The sequence below is a fragment of the Vavraia culicis genome (genome assembly GCF_000192795.1).
Source record: "Vavraia culicis subsp. floridensis unplaced genomic scaffold supercont1.16, whole genome shotgun sequence".
NCBI lineage: Eukaryota > Fungi > Microsporidia > Pleistophoridae > Vavraia > Vavraia culicis.
In genome coordinates this window covers 78,002-99,605 of record NW_007360619.1, presented here as the reverse complement: position 1 = coordinate 99,605, position 21,604 = coordinate 78,002, and the positions used below count along the sequence as shown (strand labels likewise).

The 21,604-nt window shown below is 38.6% G+C and overlaps 10 protein-coding genes across 10 annotated transcripts; 5 read left to right on the top strand and 5 right to left on the bottom strand.

The window, feature by feature from the left end:
* Nucleotides 1–411: 411 nt before the first annotated feature.
* On the top strand, nt 412–1,899 carry VCUG_01159 (uncharacterized protein; the record flags this gene model as incomplete). Its single annotated transcript, XM_008075986.1, has 1 exon — nt 412–1,899. The coding sequence occupies one exon, from the start codon at nt 412–414 to the stop codon at nt 1,570–1,572; it is 1,161 nt and encodes a 386-aa protein (XP_008074177.1). The 3' UTR covers nt 1,573–1,899.
* A 1,483-nt stretch (nt 1,900–3,382) lies between these two features.
* On the top strand, nt 3,383–4,684 carry VCUG_01158 (uncharacterized protein; the record flags this gene model as incomplete). Its single annotated transcript, XM_008075985.1, has 1 exon — nt 3,383–4,684. One exon carries the CDS (start codon nt 3,383–3,385, stop codon nt 4,682–4,684), a length of 1,302 nt encoding a protein of 433 aa, XP_008074176.1.
* Nucleotides 4,685–4,979: 295 nt separating this feature from the next.
* VCUG_01157 (uncharacterized protein) lies at nt 4,980–7,013 on the top strand. The gene has a single exon (XM_008075943.1). The coding sequence runs from the start codon at nt 4,986–4,988 to the stop codon at nt 7,002–7,004; it is 2,019 nt and encodes a 672-aa protein (XP_008074134.1). The 5' UTR covers nt 4,980–4,985; the 3' UTR covers nt 7,005–7,013.
* A 720-nt stretch (nt 7,014–7,733) lies between these two features.
* VCUG_01156 (uncharacterized protein) lies at nt 7,734–8,840 on the top strand (the record flags this gene model as incomplete). Its single annotated transcript, XM_008075984.1, has 1 exon — nt 7,734–8,840. The coding sequence occupies one exon, from the start codon at nt 7,734–7,736 to the stop codon at nt 8,499–8,501; it is 768 nt and encodes a 255-aa protein (XP_008074175.1). The 3' UTR covers nt 8,502–8,840.
* A 124-nt stretch (nt 8,841–8,964) lies between these two features.
* On the bottom strand, nt 8,965–9,812 carry VCUG_01155 (uncharacterized protein). Its single transcript, XM_008075942.1, has one exon. The coding sequence runs from the start codon at nt 9,775–9,777 to the stop codon at nt 9,160–9,162; it is 618 nt and encodes a 205-aa protein (XP_008074133.1). The 5' UTR covers nt 9,778–9,812; the 3' UTR covers nt 8,965–9,159.
* Nucleotides 9,813–10,256: 444 nt separating this feature from the next.
* On the bottom strand, nt 10,257–11,297 carry VCUG_01154 (uncharacterized protein; the record flags this gene model as incomplete). Its single annotated transcript, XM_008075983.1, has 1 exon — nt 10,257–11,297. The coding sequence occupies one exon, from the start codon at nt 11,295–11,297 to the stop codon at nt 10,257–10,259; it is 1,041 nt and encodes a 346-aa protein (XP_008074174.1).
* A 493-nt stretch (nt 11,298–11,790) lies between these two features.
* Nucleotides 11,791–13,703, bottom strand: VCUG_01153 (uncharacterized protein; the record flags this gene model as incomplete). The annotated part of the gene is made up of 1 exon (XM_008075982.1): nt 11,791–13,703. One exon carries the CDS (start codon nt 13,701–13,703, stop codon nt 11,889–11,891), a length of 1,815 nt encoding a protein of 604 aa, XP_008074173.1. The 3' UTR covers nt 11,791–11,888.
* Nucleotides 13,704–14,128: 425 nt separating this feature from the next.
* VCUG_01152 (uncharacterized protein) lies at nt 14,129–14,954 on the bottom strand (the record flags this gene model as incomplete). Its single annotated transcript, XM_008075981.1, has 1 exon — nt 14,129–14,954. One exon carries the CDS (start codon nt 14,952–14,954, stop codon nt 14,268–14,270), a length of 687 nt encoding a protein of 228 aa, XP_008074172.1. The 3' UTR covers nt 14,129–14,267.
* A 274-nt stretch (nt 14,955–15,228) lies between these two features.
* On the top strand, nt 15,229–16,017 carry VCUG_01151 (uncharacterized protein). The gene has a single exon (XM_008075980.1). It carries the CDS (start codon nt 15,238–15,240, stop codon nt 15,934–15,936), a length of 699 nt encoding a protein of 232 aa, XP_008074171.1. The 5' UTR covers nt 15,229–15,237; the 3' UTR covers nt 15,937–16,017.
* A 201-nt stretch (nt 16,018–16,218) lies between these two features.
* On the bottom strand, nt 16,219–21,178 carry VCUG_01150 (uncharacterized protein; the record flags this gene model as incomplete). Its single annotated transcript, XM_008075979.1, has 1 exon — nt 16,219–21,178. One exon carries the CDS (start codon nt 21,176–21,178, stop codon nt 16,472–16,474), a length of 4,707 nt encoding a protein of 1,568 aa, XP_008074170.1. The 3' UTR covers nt 16,219–16,471.
* Nucleotides 21,179–21,604: the final 426 nt, after the last annotated feature.

Genomic DNA, 21,604 nt, shown 5'->3' with positions numbered 1-21,604 from the left:
GGAATGGTTATGGTGGTGTTCAATGAACAAAAATGACGTAAAATATTGCAATGTTTATCATAATTTTTGCAATTCGAAAGCATTCTAAATTCTTGATTGGTCTTTAAAGAGAAAAAATAGTTTATCCCACTAAGTGTTCATCTTCGGTATCATTTAGTAAACTAAAATAAGCATTTTTAACCAATCAAGAATCACAGAATTAAATATTCGTTTTCGTTGTAAATCTCACAGGGAAATGTACAATAAATTATACAATCAAGATTCAATAAGAAATATTTAGTGTAAATGCAGATATATATCATATTTTATACCACAGAAGAACAAGAACCTTTGTGCTGCGGATATTTCCTTCTCTTCCACAGACTTGTTTGATTTTCGTTCCATAATTGAATTTACTCCTGCCCCATCACGATGTTAGTATGCGAGCATTGTGGCAAAGACTTTGTATCATGTGATGGAATACTGGTGTGTGAGAACGGTCATGTACTGGAACAAAACTTAGAAGTTGTTGAAGGAGAATTTTCTGGTCGAAAGGCATCAAGTAGCTTAAAGTTAAGTGAAAAGAAGCAAGCATGCACAAATTTTACGCATCTTCGCATACTTTTCAAGGTATACCAGCACTACAAGGCAAAATACGACTTGGAGGATGATACCATGAAAATTTTTTTGCAAAATATCAAATTTACCGGAGTGTTTATAAAAGAGTCGGAGCGATTAATCTCCACCAATTTACTGGTTCTCATATTATATCTTAGCTTGCGGATTAAGAATGGCTGTAAAAAACCATACTTTGTTAAAGACTTCATAAATGACATTTCCGACCTCGGCGCACTCATAAACAAACATAAGCTAGAGAATGACTGCAGAGAAAAGAATGTCTTGATCTTTCTGGCCAAGGTAAACATGGTATTTCTTATTAATCAGTTGGGCAATTTAGATTTGGACTTCAAGATGAATAAGTACATGTTGACTGCCCTTGACTGCGGATTCGCTATCTTTGTCGAATATTTCTTACGTATCATAAGCGATATTGGTGATGTGTATGATTTTACAGAGGATGAAAACTTTTACAGCTCAGAGCTAGACTTTAGCAAATTCAATTTGGATAAAAAAAACATGGTTGAGTCGCTGTTGCGAATTAGGGCTTATGGTGCAGGAAATGGCATGCCATCAACCGAGAAGAATGTTGCTGATCAAGAAAAGTTTCCCCTGCTTCGAGAAAGCGATTTCAAAGTGCATGTAGATAATAAAAAAGACGGTGACAGGCGTGTGTTTTTCATCAATGCACTTATGAAGAACCTTCATATTATAAACACTTCACAAATTGCTCGCGAAACACTGACTAGCTATTTTCTTAAGTTTGTGTTCATCTCGGACCTATCGGACAGGTTATTCTTCTATGAACTGGAAGTTTGCTCGTTTCTATACGCGTATGTTAAGAGTAAAAGGAAAAGCGACTCGTTTTTGTCGGATATGCTCGACTTCCTACTTAAATACTTGAATTGTTCGGCACCATTTTTCGCAAGGCATGTGAGAAAGGTGTTTAAACTGTTTTCTTCATCCTCGCGCTGATAGTTTTACACGAAAATATGGCAAGAGTCATACATGCCATGTGGATGGGCCCAACGTGGTTACAACCTCTTAAAAATGGTGAGGTGTATTTGATAAATGACACAAAATGTTTTCTGCTAAATTAGACGTAAATAATATTATTTGTTCTCCTAGATGTACTATCATTTCTTTTGAAGAACCATGTTCATACGAATGACCTTCTATACACAGTTTAATTACCAAATACAGAAGGATATGAGCCCATTTATAGAATCGAAAGTACAACTTTAATATACGATCACGTATTGAAATATGCAACTTTTTGTACTAAAAACAGTTATTAACGTGTTTAAGTCTTTCGTTTCTCGTAAAGTTTCCAGGATTTTGTTTTTTATTTTGTATCTTTTTACCGTAATCGGTACTTCATTCCCATCTTTTTTGTTAGAAATAAAACTTCGTTACGAAATATCTTCAACTTGCAGGTCCAGCAGAATAACAACGATGCTCTGCTCCGTTTTGGTAATCATAAATTCTATATAGCTCTTAAATAAACAGCGGTACTAACGTTTTTGTCGTTACGTGCCAGTATGATCCGATGTAGAGCTGTGATTTGAATAATGTGCGATGAAAGGCTGGAATTTACAAAAAGCTCCTGCTATAAATGAATGGAACAAGACAGTCCTATAAATAATGTTAACCTGCTACAGTTCAAACAATAACCGAATCCACTGAAATAATTCACGCTCAAACACATCATCTTCTCCAATAAACTACAATTTGAACAATTTTATCGTTTAGCACGTGTACAACAGCACAGTATAATTCTTGATCTGATAATAAAAGATGTAATTGCTGCTCCTACCCACAAACGATTCGACCACACTGTTGAAACTTTGATTAATTCATCTCCTGTAAATGACGTTCAAAAATGTATAAAAATGCTCATGGTGGTAAATCGTTGCGCTAATGTGATCAGATGATCAACACATCGGTAATTTGCCAGAAATAGCGTTCCATAATTAATCATACACAGCAATACCGCTACATCCACCATCCATATTCCTGACCGAATAAATCCATTGCTCCTAAGTTCCTTTGAACTTCTACCATTTTCCTGTGATCTTAGTCATCAATGGCAGTGATAAATTGCGAGTTAATTTGTCCCGTGATGGAAGGACGAGTATATCCGGAAATAGAATGCAATTTTTATTGAGAACAATTCAACAAAAAGTTTATTAGCAATAAATCATCTTGTGAAACATTCAAGTTACTATTCTTGACAAAATGATTGTTATTGATCAGAATGGACAACAAAATATGTTTATACAGTTGTTGTTCGCTGAGCATGTTTCGGTTCTTGTGTCACAAATACTGAAGAAGGAAGTAAACGATTGATCATGAGTAGATTTAAATTTAAATAAAAAAGTTCCGCGTACTTTATTGCTTTTATCATCATAAAGGATTGTACTCACGTCCAATAACTGTAAAGTACTAGAAAAGATGCGAAAGCCTACTTAACGATATGTGTGAGTGCATATAGCTCTTCCGTACTTGATAAATTATTTGCTGGTAGACTCTCATCTCTGTCCAGAATTGGTTATTATATCATGGTGCTATATTAACACCGCCTCAAGAACTTTTGTTTTTATCCTGTGTTATGTACTATCGCTAAAAATGCTCTCATTCGCTCAGCACAAGTATCTCATTAAAGATAGTGGCTTTGGTTATAAATTCAGTTTCAGATCAGACACTAAAAAACTTTTTTAACACCATTTGTTTCAATTGCTTCTAAAATGATAAGAGGCTGTAATCGTGGACTGTGGGAATTAAAATGTCAGAAAAAGTGAGTGTGTATGTTAGAGTGAGGAATAACTTAGAAAAGGGACTGGATAAGGACAGAAATGACATTTGGTTCCTGAAGGACGATTTGCTGCATCAGAGGGTTGATGAAGATAATTTTATAAGCTATTTTTGCTACAAAAAGGTTTTCTACATGGTCAACAATTGTGATTTGTACAAAGAATGTATAGAACCGAATATTCAGCCGTTCATGTCGGGCAAATCGTTGACCGTGTTCGCATATGGCCAAACTGGAAGTGGAAAAACGCATACAATGACGGGAAAACAAACGGACATGGGAATAATCGGGAGAACGCTTGAGGCTATTTACGACAGCATGAACGGCTCAGCTGAGTGTTATCTATCGTATTTTGAGATTTACAACGAAAACATCATCGATCTGATCAATACCAGCAATAAGCCGCGAATTTTCACCTATAACAATGAATTAATCGTCAAAGGAATAGAAAAAACACCTGTTGCGAGCTTGGAAAAGTCGTTGCGGCTTATAACCGGCTGTGAAGAAAGACGAAAAACAGGACAAACACTGTTTAACATAAGAAGTAGTAGGTCGCACACTATTTTCAAACTAGAACTAAAAAATGCGAACACCACGTCAATGATGACGTTGATAGACTTGGCAGGCAGTGAAAAGGCATCAGGAACGTCTTTGCGCATCAGAGAAGGCGTTTATATAAATAAGAGCTTGTTAGCGCTTGGCAAGGTAATTAATTCGCTGAATAAAAACGAATTCACAAGCTACAGAGAGTCCAAGTTGACACGTGTTTTACAGTCCTCCATGACAGGAAATGTAACACTCATAGCTCTTTGTATGATATCACCTGATCAAAAATGTCTGGATGAATCAATCAGTACATTAAATTTTGCGTCAAGATTGTGTCAAATAGAAATGAAAAATCGAATGTATAACAGCAAACAATTGCCAGCTGAGTCTGTTCTCTGTGATAACTGTAAAAAACAGCTCAACAAGAAAGAGAAAAAACTATCAGTGGACGAAATAACAGACAGCTCCTCCGTAGAGGATTTTACGCTTATAAACCCCGATAAAGTAAAGGAAAAAAATTCGACGGAACAAATAATTCACCTGCAGAACAAACGAATACATAGTTTGGAAAGTATGGTCATCACGTTACTGGGGCAGAATCCATCCCAGCGTGAAAACGAGATATTTACGCTGGAGAAGAACATGTTTAATTTGCAGTTAGAAATGCTGAAGAAACCGGATATGATCAAAGGTGATGAAGACTTCGAAATTAATCAAAAGATATCCTGATCGTGTCCTGAATATGCGGTGACGTGTAAACGATCAGTTAATGTAAGTCCTTATGTTTAAGTTGAATCGTTTGCGCCAATCATACCAAATAATAGTGCGTAATTGAAAATAATTCATGAGAAAATCGCGACTAGATTAAAAAATAATTGTGCTTAATCGCCAAATAAATGCCAATAATTTGAACGGTTTCATTAGTCTCTAAACGTATTACTTGATAAATTGTGAATATTATACTACATTTAGAATTATAAAAAGCTTTAAATAGCGCGAAACTATTTATCATAGTCCGCTTTAAAATAATATGTCTGCCAAAACCTCAAACGTTTTAGAATCAGTGAAACATTTTTTATCAAGGAAAAAACTTATAATTTTTTTTTTGGTTTACCCTGGCATGGCCGCTTTGGAAAATAAGAAGTTTAACATGGTGTACGAGAATGGTGTGTACCGCCACATGCAGTATATAGAGAACATTTCTTGCACACAGAATGGTGCTGAGTCGCTTCACCAAGTTTTTATCAAGTCTGTACAAGAGAAGCCGGGTGGTAAGTTCCTTGGAACGATAAAGAACGGCAAAGTGGAGTACATCACATACTTAGACGGATATAACCGTGTCAGAAAAATATACTCGTTCATCAAAAAAATGAGCCTGGACAAGGAGGAGATTATAGGGATATTCTCTGTCAACCGAGAGGAATGGATAGTTTCTGAACAAGCGATTCTTATGGTGGATGCCATGAGCTGCCCATTATATTCTACATTGGGGGTTGATTCCATAAAGCATATCATCAATGAGACTTGCATGCGTATTATGTTCGTTTCGGGGGAGAAAGCAGAGTATTTGTACGACAAAATACTACCGAACGGTTCTATTGGATTAGAAATTATCATAAGTTATGACCCTATCCCAGAAGAAACGGTTGATCGCTTCGCAAATCTGGGAATATCAGTCTATTTCTTTGATGAAATATACGAAAATTCGACTGAGAAAGACATAACGCTCGATGATCTCAAAGTGCAAAATTCTGTAAATGTGGATAATAATATTTACGATAGCCTGAGAGTGTTGAAGAAAGTTCGGAACTTGTCTCGGTCTAGACTTGACGATGTGATAACAATTTGCTACACGAGTGGGACCTGCGGAAAACCCAAGGGTGCCATGCTTACGAATCGAAATTTTGTGTCTGCCATAGCAGCTTTTGCTCGCGGAGATGATAAAGGGTCTGTAATAGAGATCAGCGATTCGGTTGTTTATATATCGTATCTTCCTTTAGCGCATGCGATGGAAAAGATATGCGTGTGTGTTATTATGTCTGTGAATGCTTGCATAGCATTCTACAGTGGAAATCCGAAGAATCTGCAGGAGGACATGAAAATCATAAAACCATCGTTTCTTGTCGGTGTTCCCCGTGTTTTTAACGTATTTAAGGAGAAAATAGAGGAAAAGGTCAAGGAGAAAGGCATTTTAACGAGGTTAGTGTTCAACTTGGCATTAAAATACAAAAGATGGAAACAGAAAAGCGGATCTGTTTCGAGTTACATCGTGGACAATTTTATTTTCAAGAAGGTGGCAGCAGAGTTTGGAGGAAATATACAATTTGGTCTTTCTGGATCCGCTCCTCTCAATCCAGAAGTGTGTTCATTCTTGCAGGCTGTATTCTCAATGAAGTTATACGAAGGATACGGGCAAACAGAGGCTCTGGCTGCCAACATACTCAAACCACCACAATGTCACACATATGGAACAGTCGGTATACCATTCCCTTCGAACCTGGTCAAATTAGTGCCATCTGACATACCAGGCCAGCATGAAATCCTTCTCAAGGGCGACAACGTGTTCAAAGGGTACTACAAAAATCCTGAGAAAACGGCGGAAGTTCTCGATGATGACGGTTGGCTGCATACCGGTGATTTGGGCGTTGTAAAGGATGACCTGTTTTACATAGTGGGTCGTAGAAAAGAAATCTTTAAGACGTCTCTTGGTGAGTACATCGTTCCTGAGAAGCTTGAAGGCCTGTACAAGCAGGCACCAATTGATGATATTTTGATAACGGGTAAAACATGTGGTGATTACATCGTAGGAATTGCGGTCTGCATCGACAGTAAAATCTCTAAAGATGAAATCCGAGAGAAAGTACAGGAAATTGGGCAGAACGAGTATTCAAAGGGAAATATCACGAAATTCGAAATACCACGTGATATACATGTGGTAAGAGAGGAATGGACCATTGCTGATGGATTCATCACGCCGACGGGCAAGAAGAGACGAGCAATACTTGAAGAACATTATAAAAGTGAGATAGAGTCCATGTACAAAAAGTAAGTGTTCTATTTTAGTTAAAATTCTCATTTCAAATTTAATCTGAAATCGATTATTTTTCGTGCTTGCGTATTTTGTTTATTATGTTCTGTAACTCTGATATAATCGTTTTTTGATAGTTGGCTGGCCTAGCCATTCATGGCCCTAAATAGAACATGCAAGAGTTGTTTTTAAAATTCTAGTTGTAGCCGGATAGGGTGTGATCGAATGCCCGTCTACGAGAAAAAAGTGTAATCGTTTCGATATGTGGGAAACATGCCCATTCTGCAAAATGGATGAGGTGAAAACCGCATGGCAGCTCCTCTGAAAGTGCCAAAGATGGACTGAATTTTAAACTTTTTTCTTGACTGACTGCCAGGTTACCGGAAATTATGTAACTGTAAATCTCTGAAAAGAAGAGTTTCTTGGGTGCTCCGAGGAGGGAGGTGTCACGCAAACCAAGAATTGCACGTTAAGGTTGCTACTGCGGTTGCAACATGCCTTTCTGTTGCGATGAGGATAGGCTCGAAGGTGTTGTGGGAACAGCACATCGATTTCATCCATGAGCCAGATGGCCGGTTTTAGTGAACCAGAAAAGCGTGCTTATTTGGATGATGTGGTATGAGGAAATAAATAACTTATAGTAAAAAATGAGACGATAAATAAACGTGTTTAAAAAAACAAAAAGAGTTTTAATGTAGGCCTATGCCTCTTTGAACGCAAAACAAAATTAAACGTAGGCTATAGACCCCAATGCAAAATAATTTACAAAAATCTGAAATTGATCGATTATATGAGAAGTTCCACGCCTCATTGTCGAAGAAAGCAGAGCTAAACTCAAAGATAAATGACGAAAATAAAAGAGCATTAAGGATAGAGGCCAGAAAAAGAACTATTTCGGATTTATTGCGAGTTGTCTATGCTATAAAGCAAAAGACGTCACAACACACTACAGAGACCACAGAAGAAGAAGTTAAGAATATTATTCAGCGTTGCACAGGGCTTTCAATGTATGATGAATGTGCCGCTCGGTGTATTGAGTACGACAAATTGCAGAAAGAACTAAAATTTCACAAATATCCGCTTAGTCCAATTTTTATCATGCATCCCATTGTATTTGACACCCGAAAGGAGATATTCGCTATTTTGAACATGGGTGTTATGCCTACCGTACATCAGACCGATTTTTACAACAAATATTTTATATACCCGATAAATTATAGGGCGGAAAGAGTTTTCAGAGGTTACCAATCGGACCACAGCAACTTGCTGGTATATACATGTGTAATTTTGAGCAAGGACGAAAAGATCATTTTTGAAATATACGACAACAACAAGCTGCTTGTATCCGGTGGTAGGTCAATCTGGAAGAATTTCTGTGATCTCTTCAAGATGAACATTAAAGATGTCAAGCTCGAAGATTTCTTTGCACTGACTAACAAAAGTGTTCAATCTATGATAGAGGACTCAGTAGATTTGAAATTATATGAAAATTATATCCCGTTGAAAGAACGAAAATAAAAGCTCCACTTAGTAATAGTATTTGTATTAATGAGGAGTGAGGAAGTAACATCAGGCTGCCATGAAATATTGGGTACTGTTCTATTACATGTCTGAATGTTGTTAGGCGGGTTTGTAGCGTTGAATTTCATAGTAACTACAGGTTTGGTATTTAAAGAGTACAGTAATATGGAAAAAAGGTTTTTTGAATTCCCACGGCAGCACAAAACAACATAGATGCATTTTTACAAATATTGTGACATATCGATATGGTGTAACTTAGGTACAGAAGATCCTGTGAATAAACACGGCCATCAAAAGATGATTCTTATTTTAAATTGGGTATGAGGAGGTGTCAACTCTCATGATCTAAGGCTTTTAATGTCACGATCGATTCCATGTGTTTCTCTGTCATTCAAATACCCACATGGTGTGGTTAAGCATGTTCATATCCCTAAAACTTCAACTTATCAGTTGATAAAAGCTATCTTTATTTATGTTTAGGTTATACACTCACCAATTTTGTTCTTATTGTTACTTAAGATAGATGTTATGTTTGGCGTTTGCCCGAAGAGATAATGGTTCCGGCATAGATAGCAATGTAAATGGAGCGCAGCTATTGGTTCTTATGTACTATTTTCTGTGAAGAACATCGATAACACCTGTAATACCTTGCACTTTACAGTTTTTGGTAAATAAATCCGATAAAAAAGCTGTAAATACCGCCATTTTGTATAATTTCATCCGTCTCCATATCAAGTCCAAAATTTAGTGCAACATACGGTTCCATCAGCACCAGTTCAAATGCACCCACATCAAACACAAGCACGATCTCATCTGTGGCTTTCTTGGTGTCATAGCACAACGAAAGGAATTCTCTAACCATTTTGAGCGTGTTGATCGGGAAAATAACAATTGGTATCGGCGAAAACACCATCATCTCGTAAAAATACGACAAATTGCTCAGCGCTTTGAACGAAACAATTGTTTCTTCATTTTGGAACACCTTAAGAATATCGAAAGGCTTAATCATCATAATCTCACAGGTTAAACCTGTATGTGGTGCATTCTTGTGCTGAAACGTATTTTTAGATATCGGAATGTATCCAAATGTATTGTTTGTAGTTTTATTTTTGAAAAGTCCGGTTATAAAATGATGAGTAGCCATTTCAAACGCTTGTTTTTGTCTGAGAACTGCAAATTCGTGTTCTGTAAATACCGTTGCCTTTAGTTCTTCTATTTGTTTGCAGTGTCTGGCCAGAATGTTTGGGTAGTTTCTTAACGATTTCATGTTCATGGGTACCAACAAATTTTGTTTGATTATGACCTTTCTCCGTGCATGTCGTAGAAAATAATCGTGTGCTGGACACATTAGAACGAACGGCTATAACATTTGCCAAAACGGGTGTAAAGATACGCGCCAAAATTTTTGCTCTCCTAAGATGCTAAAACACCATATTTACAAACTAAATATCAATGCTGTGGAACTGTCCTTCGCTGGAGTGTGAACGGGTAAGATTTCTCTTCTTGTAAAGTGAGATATGGCCATAGATGTGACAGCTTTGTTGTAATTATAAATCGCATATTTGGTTACTTACAGTCGTTTTTAGCGTTTCATCTGGGCCCTACGCACAGCTGTTATTTCAGCATTTTCGCAATTGCTGGTCAATACTTCTGATGATCACGTCTTCAACGTGATCAGGTATCATGGGTAGCGGATACAATGGCAGTATTAGTAACAAATTTTATTTAAACAGCGTAAATTATCGGTGCCTTCTACTCGTTCTGCTTTAAGAAGACTTCAAAGTACGTTTCATACTCTTCCTCCGTCATCTTTTCTTTGTCTTCCTCGGTTACAGCAGAAAATGCCTTTGAGACACCACTAACCCGGATCATAATCTCGTTTTGTACATCCAAAAGATGTTGCTCACTCTTCTCAACATCGTCAGACCGGGTTGTGTTCAAGAATATTTCTTCCTCAAGCGACTTATCGGTGACCAACGACTCATCCTTCTTTGATAACATTTCATTCAATGCCATCTTACCCAGTTCCTCACCATTTACTGCTTCATAACCTTCTGTTTTTTTCTCTATTCCTGAGAGTTCCTCAAAAGTGTACGATGCCTCGTATCCCCTAGTATCAGCAACCTCTTCACCCTCTCTTGCGCTCTCATCTGTTCTATTCACCGCCACACCAGCTTTCATTTCTTTGTTTTTCTTCATTTCCAGAGCCTGGAAATAATCGATTGTTGGGATGTTGTAGTTATCAGCCTGCTTAAGCATGTCAATAATATCCTTCAAATCGTTCATCATGAGCGCATGCAATTCGTGTGGATCAACTTCCGTATTCCTATTTTCAATCAGCTCGGTGTTACAGTCCGGACAGATAAACCGGTAATTTTTGACAAGCGACTGCGCCTCAAGAACGGAGTACTCAGTTTTGCATTCCGCACACATATATCCTATTTGCTGTTGCTGTTCACGTAAATGCTCGTTTATCTCTGTGCTCATCTTGTATATTTTGTATTTTATGATATCTTTAATCTCCCTATAGTCTATGTAGTATATCTGCTGGAGAAGCTGTCGTCCATCAATAGTAGTTTCAATTTTACTTTCTTGTTTGATTAGCCTGTCTTCCTTCAACCTTACTATTAGTTTGTTGAACTCCTTGCTCAGCATCTTCATGGCACTGCATATTTCACTTTCTCGGAGCAATAACTTCTCCAAGAGAATGTCCATTATGACACAATGATGTGGCTGGTAAAAAAGGCGCAGTGTATGGCGTATTAGCTTGTGCAATAGCGGTTCGTATGACATGTCCATGAGGGGTCAACTGATGCGGTGTGCTTATAAGGATTGGTTCGCACGTAAGTTTCAGATTTCGTGATTCGCTACCAAACGAGGTTTCATAATATTTACTATCAAGAACGCAACCAGGACGTGTAAATCAGCGTTCCTGTTCAACAGCAGCAAAATTGTCGCCCGAGATCATTAATAGGATGAATTGGACATTAATCAGGCAAGTGCAAGATAACCATTTTATCAAATAAAAGATACTATCAGAAGCAGATGAGCTCGAAGACGAGATCGCAACTAAGAATCAGTACGAGGTATCGAAAAATGTTTTTTTGCGTTCAAACCCTAGATGGAAATTTTTAGCCCTTTGCGAATGAATACCAGCAAAATCCGTCTAGATTTGCTAAACGCTTCGTGCACAAATTATACATCATTGCTTATTCTTTGGCAGTTTCGTCCACAAATGTTCAATTCCACACCCTTATCTCTAGGAATAGTTGTATATACTACGACGCCCAGTTTGTACCTGTTTCGCAAATATGATAGGCACGAACGATTTAATATAAAAAAGCATTTAATGTAATTCGTAAAGATAGTCCGTGGAATTCCTGCCTAAAAGAAATACTTGTGCGCTTCCTTCTGTTCCTTGTCCTTGACAGATCCCCACTTGTTGATTCTTGGTCTATTGGTTTCAGAGTCCCTCCTAAACGTAATATCTAACCCTTTCAAGAACGTGTTCATTGCTACATTGACGTCCAAGGGCTCACTCGCCACGCTTGATACAGCTGGTTCACCTTCGAACAAGATTATCTTGTCTGCTAGGTACGTGGCCATAACCAAGTCGTGCTCTACAACAAAGAGGGGCTTTTGCTTGTTAACTGCGAACCGCTTCAACAGTCTGCTCACCTTTATTCTTGTATCACAGTCTAGATATGCACTGGGCTCGTCAATAAGATAGATGTCGGCACTCTTGCTCAAACATATAAAGAGGCACAGCCTCTGCAACTCACCGCCGCTCAATTTACCCACATCATGATCCATGATCTTGTCTATTTCCAAATCCTTGATGAGCTCAGCACAGCTGATGGCCTTCAGTCTTATAACCAGGCTCCTTACGCTTTTATCGTACTTCAAATTTATCTTTTGATATTTAATGCTGACACTAAATACGCCCTTAACCAAATTCAAAAAGGTGCTCTTTCCCATTCCATTTTCTCCCAACAGCACGACAATCTCGCCTGATTTGAATAATCCAGGTTTAACATTAAGCACGAAATTCTCATATTTTTGCTCCATTGTGTTATAGACGAATTCGTTGGATTTAAGAACAAGCTTCTCCAAATCTGGTACATCACCCTGTTCCTCAGCCACCACATCTTTTTCTTCCTTCACCTTCATCTTTTCCTTCCTGTCAAACTTCATGGCTTCATCTCTGAACTTCATATTTTCGTTCGGAATGAAGCCGGATAAAAAAACATTGATGCACTGCTTAATGCTAAAAAGCTTAGTTATGATGCCATAGCACCCAGCCTTTCCGTATAACACCGATCCATAGTCAGAAATTAAATCTGCTATGGCCAGATCATGCTCTACCAAAAATACAAAATCCCTTTTCTCGCGGATGACATTAGAGATCGCAATCCTCTGCTTTACATCGAGAAATGAAGATGGCTCATCGAAAAAAAACGAGTTTGCATCCTCCAAACATGTTTTAAAAATGCAGAATCTCTGCAACTCACCACCGCTCAGTTCGTCAAGATCCCTGTCCAAAAGGTGGCGCATGTTAAGACGAGCGACAAGATCCTTAGTGTATGCATCATTCTCATTTTTGACGAATTTACGCACGAGCAATCGCTCTTTCTTCATTTTTTTCTTCAATTCGCCAGGTATCAAATCGATGTACTGTTCCTTCACAGCACATTTTACCTTTCCCTCTAACATTTTTATAAAATATCCGTGCAGCTCGCTCCCTTTAAAATTTTTTATTATATCCTGCCAGCTCACAGATGTCTTAAAAACACCGAGATTGGGCTTCAACCTGTTGCTCATTATCTTTATAGTCGTGCTCTTACCTATTCCGTTGGTTCCTATGAGCGCCACGACACTGTTTATTTTAGGAATGGGCAATCTGTGCAGCTTGAACAAGTTCTGGCCGTACCGATGAGTCAGATCCCGTGTTATTGATGTGGGCAGGTTGTGCATAGTTATTGCCTTGAACGGGCATTTCTTTACACACAGACCACAATCCACGCACAAGTTCTCGTGTATTACCGCAATCTTATCCGTGTTTGTGACCTCAATGCACTTTTTTCCCATATTATTAACTGGGCAAGCCTTCTTGCACTCCAATCTACATTTATGTGGCTTGCAGCGATCTTTTATGATGAAAGCTGATCTATCAAATTTATCCTTTTCTCTCTCTTTCATTCAAAGGGTGGTACAAGAAAAATTAAATAAAAATTTTGCTTGTGCACATGACGCAAATGATACCATTCATGGCAAGTATTTAGCAATATCATAAACATTTTTGATTCATCAACGTTTAATATTGGTATGTTAACGGATCACGCAGCCACAAACTCGATTTAAAAGTTTTTGGCGGTCAGCTAACAATACACCTCCTAATTCCCATAGTAACGTTCTTAACCCGTGATTCATAAGCATGTGACCATTAACACGAATGATGAACGATCAAATGTTTATGATTCCGTAATTGTGCTGATATAAAAGCAGATGATTAAAATACGGTAATAAAACTGATTTTGCTGTACACGAGAATAAGACAATCTTCATGCCAAAAAGCTCACCTAAAGATGAAAGCTCTTACTATAAGACCAGTCGAGCGAAGAACTCTTGAGTAACAATGAATATTCTTCCTAGGACTTTTAAACAACGCGTATTAAAGGTTATGGTTCGTTGTACAAATTGAAATGTTTGGACACAGCAAAATTCGGAATAATTTATTTATCATTCTATCTTTAACGTTCATTTTCACCATCTAAGCTTGATCTTCTCTTTGCTCTTGCTCTTGACAGCCTTGTTATCGCAGTAATCATCGCTTTCTTCGAACTCAGCAATAAAAATTCTTTGTCTCTTTCTGACATTCTCTTGTTCTGATTCCTTTTCCAACTCATATTTCAGCTCATCACCATACAATCCCTCTTCCAACCTCAACAACAGCTCCTCTTTCACTTCCTTCTCAATGTCCATTCTCAATATGCTCTTTACACCTCTTCCCCTTTCAATTCTTAGTGCTTTCTTTCTTCTAGCCACATATCGTATTCTGTCCTTTTCCTCCATCAGCTCATGTCTCCTTATAAGATACTGCGTTAACTTCCCCAATCTCTGCTTGCACTTATGTATTACCCACGAATCCCAGTATTTAAGAATCTCATCGATCTCCTTCAGTGCCACGTCATACTCAGCATTCAAAAGTATTTTTTCGTACGCCTGGACAGGCAGATTTACACGTTCCGGCTCTTTTACAAATAAATATAGACGGCCGTCTATTTCTCTGACCGTTGCGTATTTACTGTTCGACAACGGACAACTTGATTGTTCGCAAATGCCTGTGACATTGTTCTCATGCTTGCAAAGTGTTTGTGTGTCGGTGGGCAACTTGAAAGCACAGAAATTACTTTTTCCACCGATAAGTTGCCAAATGCTTTCGTCAGACATTCTGCCGGGGCTGCCATTTTAGTTACAAATATTTGCTCAGAACTGGGCGCACCGTACAAACGTAAATATATCTGCAAGATGCTATCGAAAATCATCCTTTAGCAGTTTCTTACGGACTAATTCGCCATAACGCTCTCAACCATGCTGCAATCGCTGATCAGCCGTTCTCGAGTATCGCTGCACGAATATAAGTGTAAACAATATCCGTGTGTTGACCAAATTTTGTATTTGTTTCTTTTTGTACGTGTGCCCTGTGTAATATAGCTGTTGAAAATTAAAGCCCATGACTGATCGGGCAAGGGAACTTTTAGATAAACTGCTAGGACCAACGCGCAACCTAACAGAAAAGGAGGTGGAAAAGTTGAAGGACTCTGACAACTGCATATTTTTGCTTGCCGGATTCTGTCCCTTTAAGGCCTTGGAACATACAAAGATAGACATTGGCCGATGTCCGTATGCTCAGCATAAGGAAATACCTGTGAAATACATCGGATCGGTGAAACTGAAAATGTACGAAACTGAGCTACTCGACCTATTGGAGATGGTTATGAGCCTTTTTGAAAACAGGAGAAAAAAGATAGGAATAAGTGAAGGACGCGTGAATTTGAGGCTAAAAGGTTTTGAAGAGAGAATTAAACTGATAATAAACAAAGCAAAAGAAGGGAAAGTGGATGAGTCTCTGCAACTAGCGGAAGAAATAGAAGCCGAGGCCAAGTATGCTACCGACCAATCGGGCATTGATGGCACCACTAGAGCACATTTTTGTGAAACGTGCACAACTTCAATTTCTAACGTGATCGAGAGCAAGGAGTACAGGATGCACATAAAGGGACGACTGCATCAGGCGTGTGTGAAAATGCGCTCTGTGTTGGCACAGCTTTTACTTAAGTACAAACTTGGAAATGCAAATTTTCTTACGAACAAGAAACGGCAAAAATTGAGCAAACTGGAAAGGATAAGTTATAAAAAGAAAATTGTGTAAATTCCTAACACCATGAAAATTAAATGATGCCTCAACATTTTGTCTGTACACTAAGTACCAATAAAAAGTTATTACCACCGGAATAAATCCTTCATTTCAAAACTAATACCACGTCTTTCAACAGCAATAGTAATTGATTAGCTTATCTCTTTGGTCATATCTAACAAATAAAGACCTCTCGTGTAGCAGTCACCATGATATTTCCCACTATATCAGCAAAATTTAGTACAAACCGTGATTTACCTGAACAAAAAAGTTTTAACAGTGCATGTAGCACAAAAACACAACTTTAATAATATTAGCACTCATAGTACAGCATTGATACAATGCTAGGTCAAAGAACAGCTTATTTATAATGTATTCATATTTGCATAGCGGGCCATTCATAGCTAAGTGGACGAAAATATTCCAACGAATTAAACTACCGGTTGAAAATGCATCAATCCATGGGAATACAGGGATGTCTGTCGTGCCTTGTAACCGCAATCTATCGAAAGAAACGTATCTGTGCAATATGAACTCTTAAAGTTCGTGTTCATTTTTTGATAAAAATTGATTTATAGTGGTTGAAGACGAAATTCTTCTTTCCATAATGGTTCAACATCGATTTCCATGCACCAGAGCTTGAGAGAACCTTTGAGTTGCCAATTATTATCAGAGAGTGCTTTGCACGCGTTATTGAGACATTTATTCGTCTTACATCGCTCAAAAACCCCATATTCTTTGACTTGACCGTTGATATCAGGATAACGTCTTTCTCCTGTCCTTGGAACCCATCCACGGTGTTGACACAAACAAAATCGAATATGTCCTGGCGGATGCTGAGCAGCACTTCTTTGATCTTCTTCATTTGCGCTTTATATGGTGTAATTATACCAATTTTATTGAAAAAATCGTAATTTTTTACCTGTTCCATTAGTTCGCTTATGATGCTGCCTATATACTGTGCTTCCTCGATATTGTAGAAACTGAAGCAGTTATCGGTCTTCTCTTCGCCATTTATCTGAATAAAAGAAATTGGCGGTATAACATTTTCGTACGGATTTTGCCTCTTTTGGATCGATTTGTGGGTCAGAAGCCGAGCTCTGTAAAAGTATTGGTTGGGGAATTCTACTATCAGGGGATGCATACGGTACTGAACGTTTAAGAGCACCGAGGGATACGTTTTTTGCAGCCTGGCAAACAAGCTCTGCTCATAGGGCTTGTGTTTGGAAATAAGCGTTGGTGGAAGCTGTTTGGGATCGCCAACAAGAACCACCTTGATCGGGTTAAACTTCAAGGGTATAAGCGTGCTCGTCTCAACGGACTGACACGCCTCATCAATGATCAAAATATCAAAATCAATGTTGGCTACCTTGATTAGTTCCTTGGCAGAGCTGCTGAGCGTTGCACACACAACGTTAGATCTTTTCAATAGTTCACATTTTCTCTTGGCTCTTTCGCTGTTGGTCACTTCGAGGTTCATTAGATTCATTCCGTTCCTCTTCTCTTCCAGCTCCCTTTTAATGATGCAGTCCAGCGTAAGCATTTTCAGATTGTCATCTATGTTATTCTGCACGCCTATCCGCAGTACTTGCAGCCTTTTTACATCTCGGTCCTTCAGATGAAGGTCGTTGATTCGCCTGGCAAGTTCGTCCACAGCCGCATTGCTCGGTGCACAGATCAAAACACGTGGTTCCCTGTTTGTAATAAACATCTTGGACTTCAAGACGCTGACAATTTGAGCATTGAACAGAGACTCGATGAGAGAGACGATCATTTTGGTTTTACCTGTGCCCGGTGGCCCGTGTATCAGTGAGAAGAAGGAAGGGCTCATGTAGACATGCTTAATGGCGTTCTGTTGCGATTTATTCAACCCGTACATTTTTTGCACCACCTGCTCTACCAAGCCCACATCATCTACAAGAGGTGCAGTTTCCGCGTTTTTTGACGCTAGAACGGAGGGAAGGATAGGGAGGTGTTGCAGTTTGTACAACGCTACGTATTCTCTGAAAAAACTAGAGAAACAACAGACATCGTAGTACACAAACTCGGTATGCTGTCTGGGCCTTTTGAAGGTGCTCCTTGTTCTAACGGTAACGCTCGGTTTTTTGCCCTGTTGGCAATCGATTATAAGTCCTATGAAGTAATTGTCATCGCCCATCTCCAAAATTTTCTTGGGTCTTTTGTTGTCATCTGAGTAAGCGAAAAGTAAGACCTCAAAATCAGGAAGTGTTCTTTCAATGACAAAGGTTAACTCTGTGTATTCTATTTGGAATGTCTGCTTAACGAGTGTGGCATACTTCTTGGAACCAACAACTGCCTCCGCTATACCTTTTAACAGGTTATCCCGGCACTCATTAAGCAGTAGAGGCTCAAATACACGGAAATATTCGTCATACGTTTCAAATTTGGAAGGAATGTTCTTGGAACAGGTGATTTGTTTCTTGTCTGTTAGATTAAAGCCTAAAACATTCTTGTAAAAATCGTTAACACATTTTATCTCAGTGGCCACCTGTCTCGCAACATTCCTCCTTATGCCTTGTGAATTAAGACGACCGTATATGCTTTCATCTCCGAGGTATGACAACGCCGCCTTCTTTGGATCCACCCACTGTCGGGTACATTGTTCCGCATTTGTCAGCAGAACTATATCTGAATCATGGCTGCTTGCTAGCTGATAATCCGGTGATAATGGTTGGACTTGGTCAATTTTTGAATCCATGCCGATCAATTTTACGTTGTTTTCATCTACTTTTCTCAACGATTCTAGGTTTCCATTCTGTTCGGCATTTTCTCTTTCGGGTGTTGTAATCTCTGAGAATGACTCGCTTTCTTCCATGTTACTTGGTACGGTGCTCACCAGAAATGAACTTTCCAGTTCTTCGTCATTCGTATTACTTTCATCTTCCTTGGCTAATACTTCTGCCAATACCCCTGTTTCCCGACCAGCAGCGATTTGTGTGCTTGCAATTCTCGGTATTTCTGCTGTTTGCTCGCTTACATTTAACAATACATCATAAAACTCTAATTCGTCCGTTTTATCACTTGCTAAAAAAAAATTTTCACGAAAATCTTGCTCTTCGGTCTGTTCAACTTCTGTTTTCGCAGTAGCATTTGGCTGATGAGCTCCTTCATCACAATATACGGCTTTAGGCTCTATCATTTTACTAGGATGTCTCTTCTTTGCTGCTCTCACCTTGTCTAGTTCAACTACGGCTGCTTTCTTTTCCAATCGGCAATTTGCTTCTTCTAAAAATTTGTTCGGCACGTTTTTTACATGCTTAACCCTCGGCAACACGGTGTTCTTCGCCTTCCTGCTTTCGTCCACTAAAAAAATTCCGAAATGACCCGCCAAGTTTCTAATCCTTGTCCTTTTGTAGGATGGAAAAGTGCCAATACTGTTGATCCTGAGCCATGAATAAAACGCAACAATAAACTCTTCGATATCTCCTCCCAGTTTAATATCAAGTTTTTCCAACACTATAATCCAATCCAAGTCGTAAAGAAACGTTTCCTTGACGTTTCCTCTTACTTTAACCCTAGGGAGTAACACTATCAGCGGCTTAAGAATATTTTTGGTATTTTTTCTGTGCCATAAAAGGTTAAATAGCTCAGTGTACGTTTCGTAATCAACAAATTGCAGTTTTCCCATGATCTTCAACATTTTGGTAAAGCATTTTGGGTAATTTCTAAAGCGGTCAAAGTAGACATTCATTTTCTTCAATACGCGCGTGAGCACATGCTGATCATTCTTTGAAAACATGAGCGACTGAACATTGTACGTAGAAAAGTCTGACTTGACCAAAAGTGAGTAAAAATGTATCTCATCCGAAAGCGGTTCCTTATTCTCGCCCAAGATTTCAAGAGCGCTCTTTTTGAAAAGCTTGTAAATGTCCAGCAGCTTTTCTGATCCCTGGTATGCACTGAAAGCCTTTTCTACATCAAAAATGAAGAGATAAATGAAGGGATTGAACAGGTGGTTGTTTCTGGTTGTAGTAATGCATATCCTGTGCCACTTTGTGAATAAGCTGTGGTATAGAACGGCATCAAAATTGTTGTTTCGGAGAGATTTGTAGATGCTGCCTATAAACCTATCGATACACGCCTCAACAAACTTCTTTTCCTCTTCATCCGCTTGTTCTTTGTCCACTATTTTCGAAAATATATCGACAAAGAAATCGTATTGATCAATAAAAAGAACAAAATCACCTATTAAATCATAGTTTAGGATGATTTGTCTGGTGAACGCTTCGGTGTATTCCGGCTTTTGACTGTAATACTCGTAGAACTGTTTGTCGTAGCGCAGCTTGCAGAACACCCTAAACTGTGAAATCAACACATAATTGATGTCTTTAAGAAAAACGTTATTTGTGCACAGCCTATCATTTCCAGCATTGATTGTATCAAATATGCTCTGGTAAATCACGTCAAGGCCCTTTATTTCAGAACCATTCCTCAGTAGATACGCAGATGCCACCCTAAAGCACATAGTTCGCAGATTTACATCGTTAGTTTGGCGATAAATGCTGTCAATGATGGGCACAATTTCATCGGTGCAATACGTTGATTCCAGCCCAATATAAATAAGTATTGACATAAGCCAACCATACTTAACGATCAGCGAGTGTGAAGGGACAAACCGCTCATCTGTTTTTGTGTATTCCAGCAAGTAGTTCCATTCTCCGGGTCCTGAGTGCAGATACAGCAATTTCTGTCTGTTGAGATACCTAAAAATTTTATAAACGTATCCGAGCAGGTCCGGCTCAGCACACTGTGTGAGGAGGATCAGCGAAAATGACATTTTGGAGAACACGAGGTTTTCTTTTCTGTAGAACTCTTTGAGCTGCTGAACAAATTTGTACTTTAGCTCACAGATCCTCATACACTTCCAGTTGTACGTAAGTATTTCTGTAAGTGTCGTGGTGCTAATATGTGTACAGCTGTTCATCATCCTGAATAGCCTCTTATCATCCAAGTCCTGCAGAATGTCTTCGTTGTTCTTGTTGCTGAGATTTTCTCTCAGTTTGTAATACGCGATCAGACATTCCGGGCATTCGTTTAGCCAGGCGAACGCCTTCTCCAGATTTTTCAGTATATCTGTGTGTGTTTTAAACAGATGGATGCTTGCAATCAAAAACGCTGGCAGTTCCGTTTCGGTGCACCAAAAATGTTGACTTTGAATAATTTTTGTTGCCATTTTCTCCAAGTCGGTGCCATCAAACGAATCCTGTGCTCGAAGAATTTTTAACATTTTACCCATGGTGCTGAATAAAAATACTTAAATGTTGTTTTTGTTGCTAAGCGCCAACAAACACCGATGAAGAAGGAACCGTGGTGAGAAAAGGTAATTTATCATTACTAATGTCACAATTCAAAATTTTTGATGAATTAAACAGAAATCTCAGTGCGGTTGCAGTTGTAGAACAAGTGATTACCACCCTTTTATATCGTAAACAGAAAGAAACGAACTTTCCGTATAAACAAAAATTTACCCCCGCAGCGCATGCCAGACAATGTGGAGGAATAAACAGCTTTAGTGCGTAATGCTCCTCAGATAAATTTTATTAAATGAATATTAAACGCTCAAATCCTGTTTATCGACTGTTACTCTGCTATTGTTCTTTAAAGAGTTCATAACAGGGTACAACATTTAAATTACATTTTTTGATGCACTGATAGCGGTTTT

Bases quoted from the DNA above. Each gene is read 5' to 3' on its own strand.
- VCUG_01151 (XM_008075980.1), top strand. From the start codon at position 15,238: ATGACTGATCGGGCAAGGGAACTTTTAGATAAACTGCTAGGACCAACG.
- VCUG_01157 (XM_008075943.1), top strand. From the start codon at position 4,986: ATGTCTGCCAAAACCTCAAACGTTTTAGAATCAGTGAAACATTTTTTA.
- VCUG_01155 (XM_008075942.1), bottom strand. From the start codon at position 9,777: ATGAACATGAAATCGTTAAGAAACTACCCAAACATTCTGGCCAGACAC.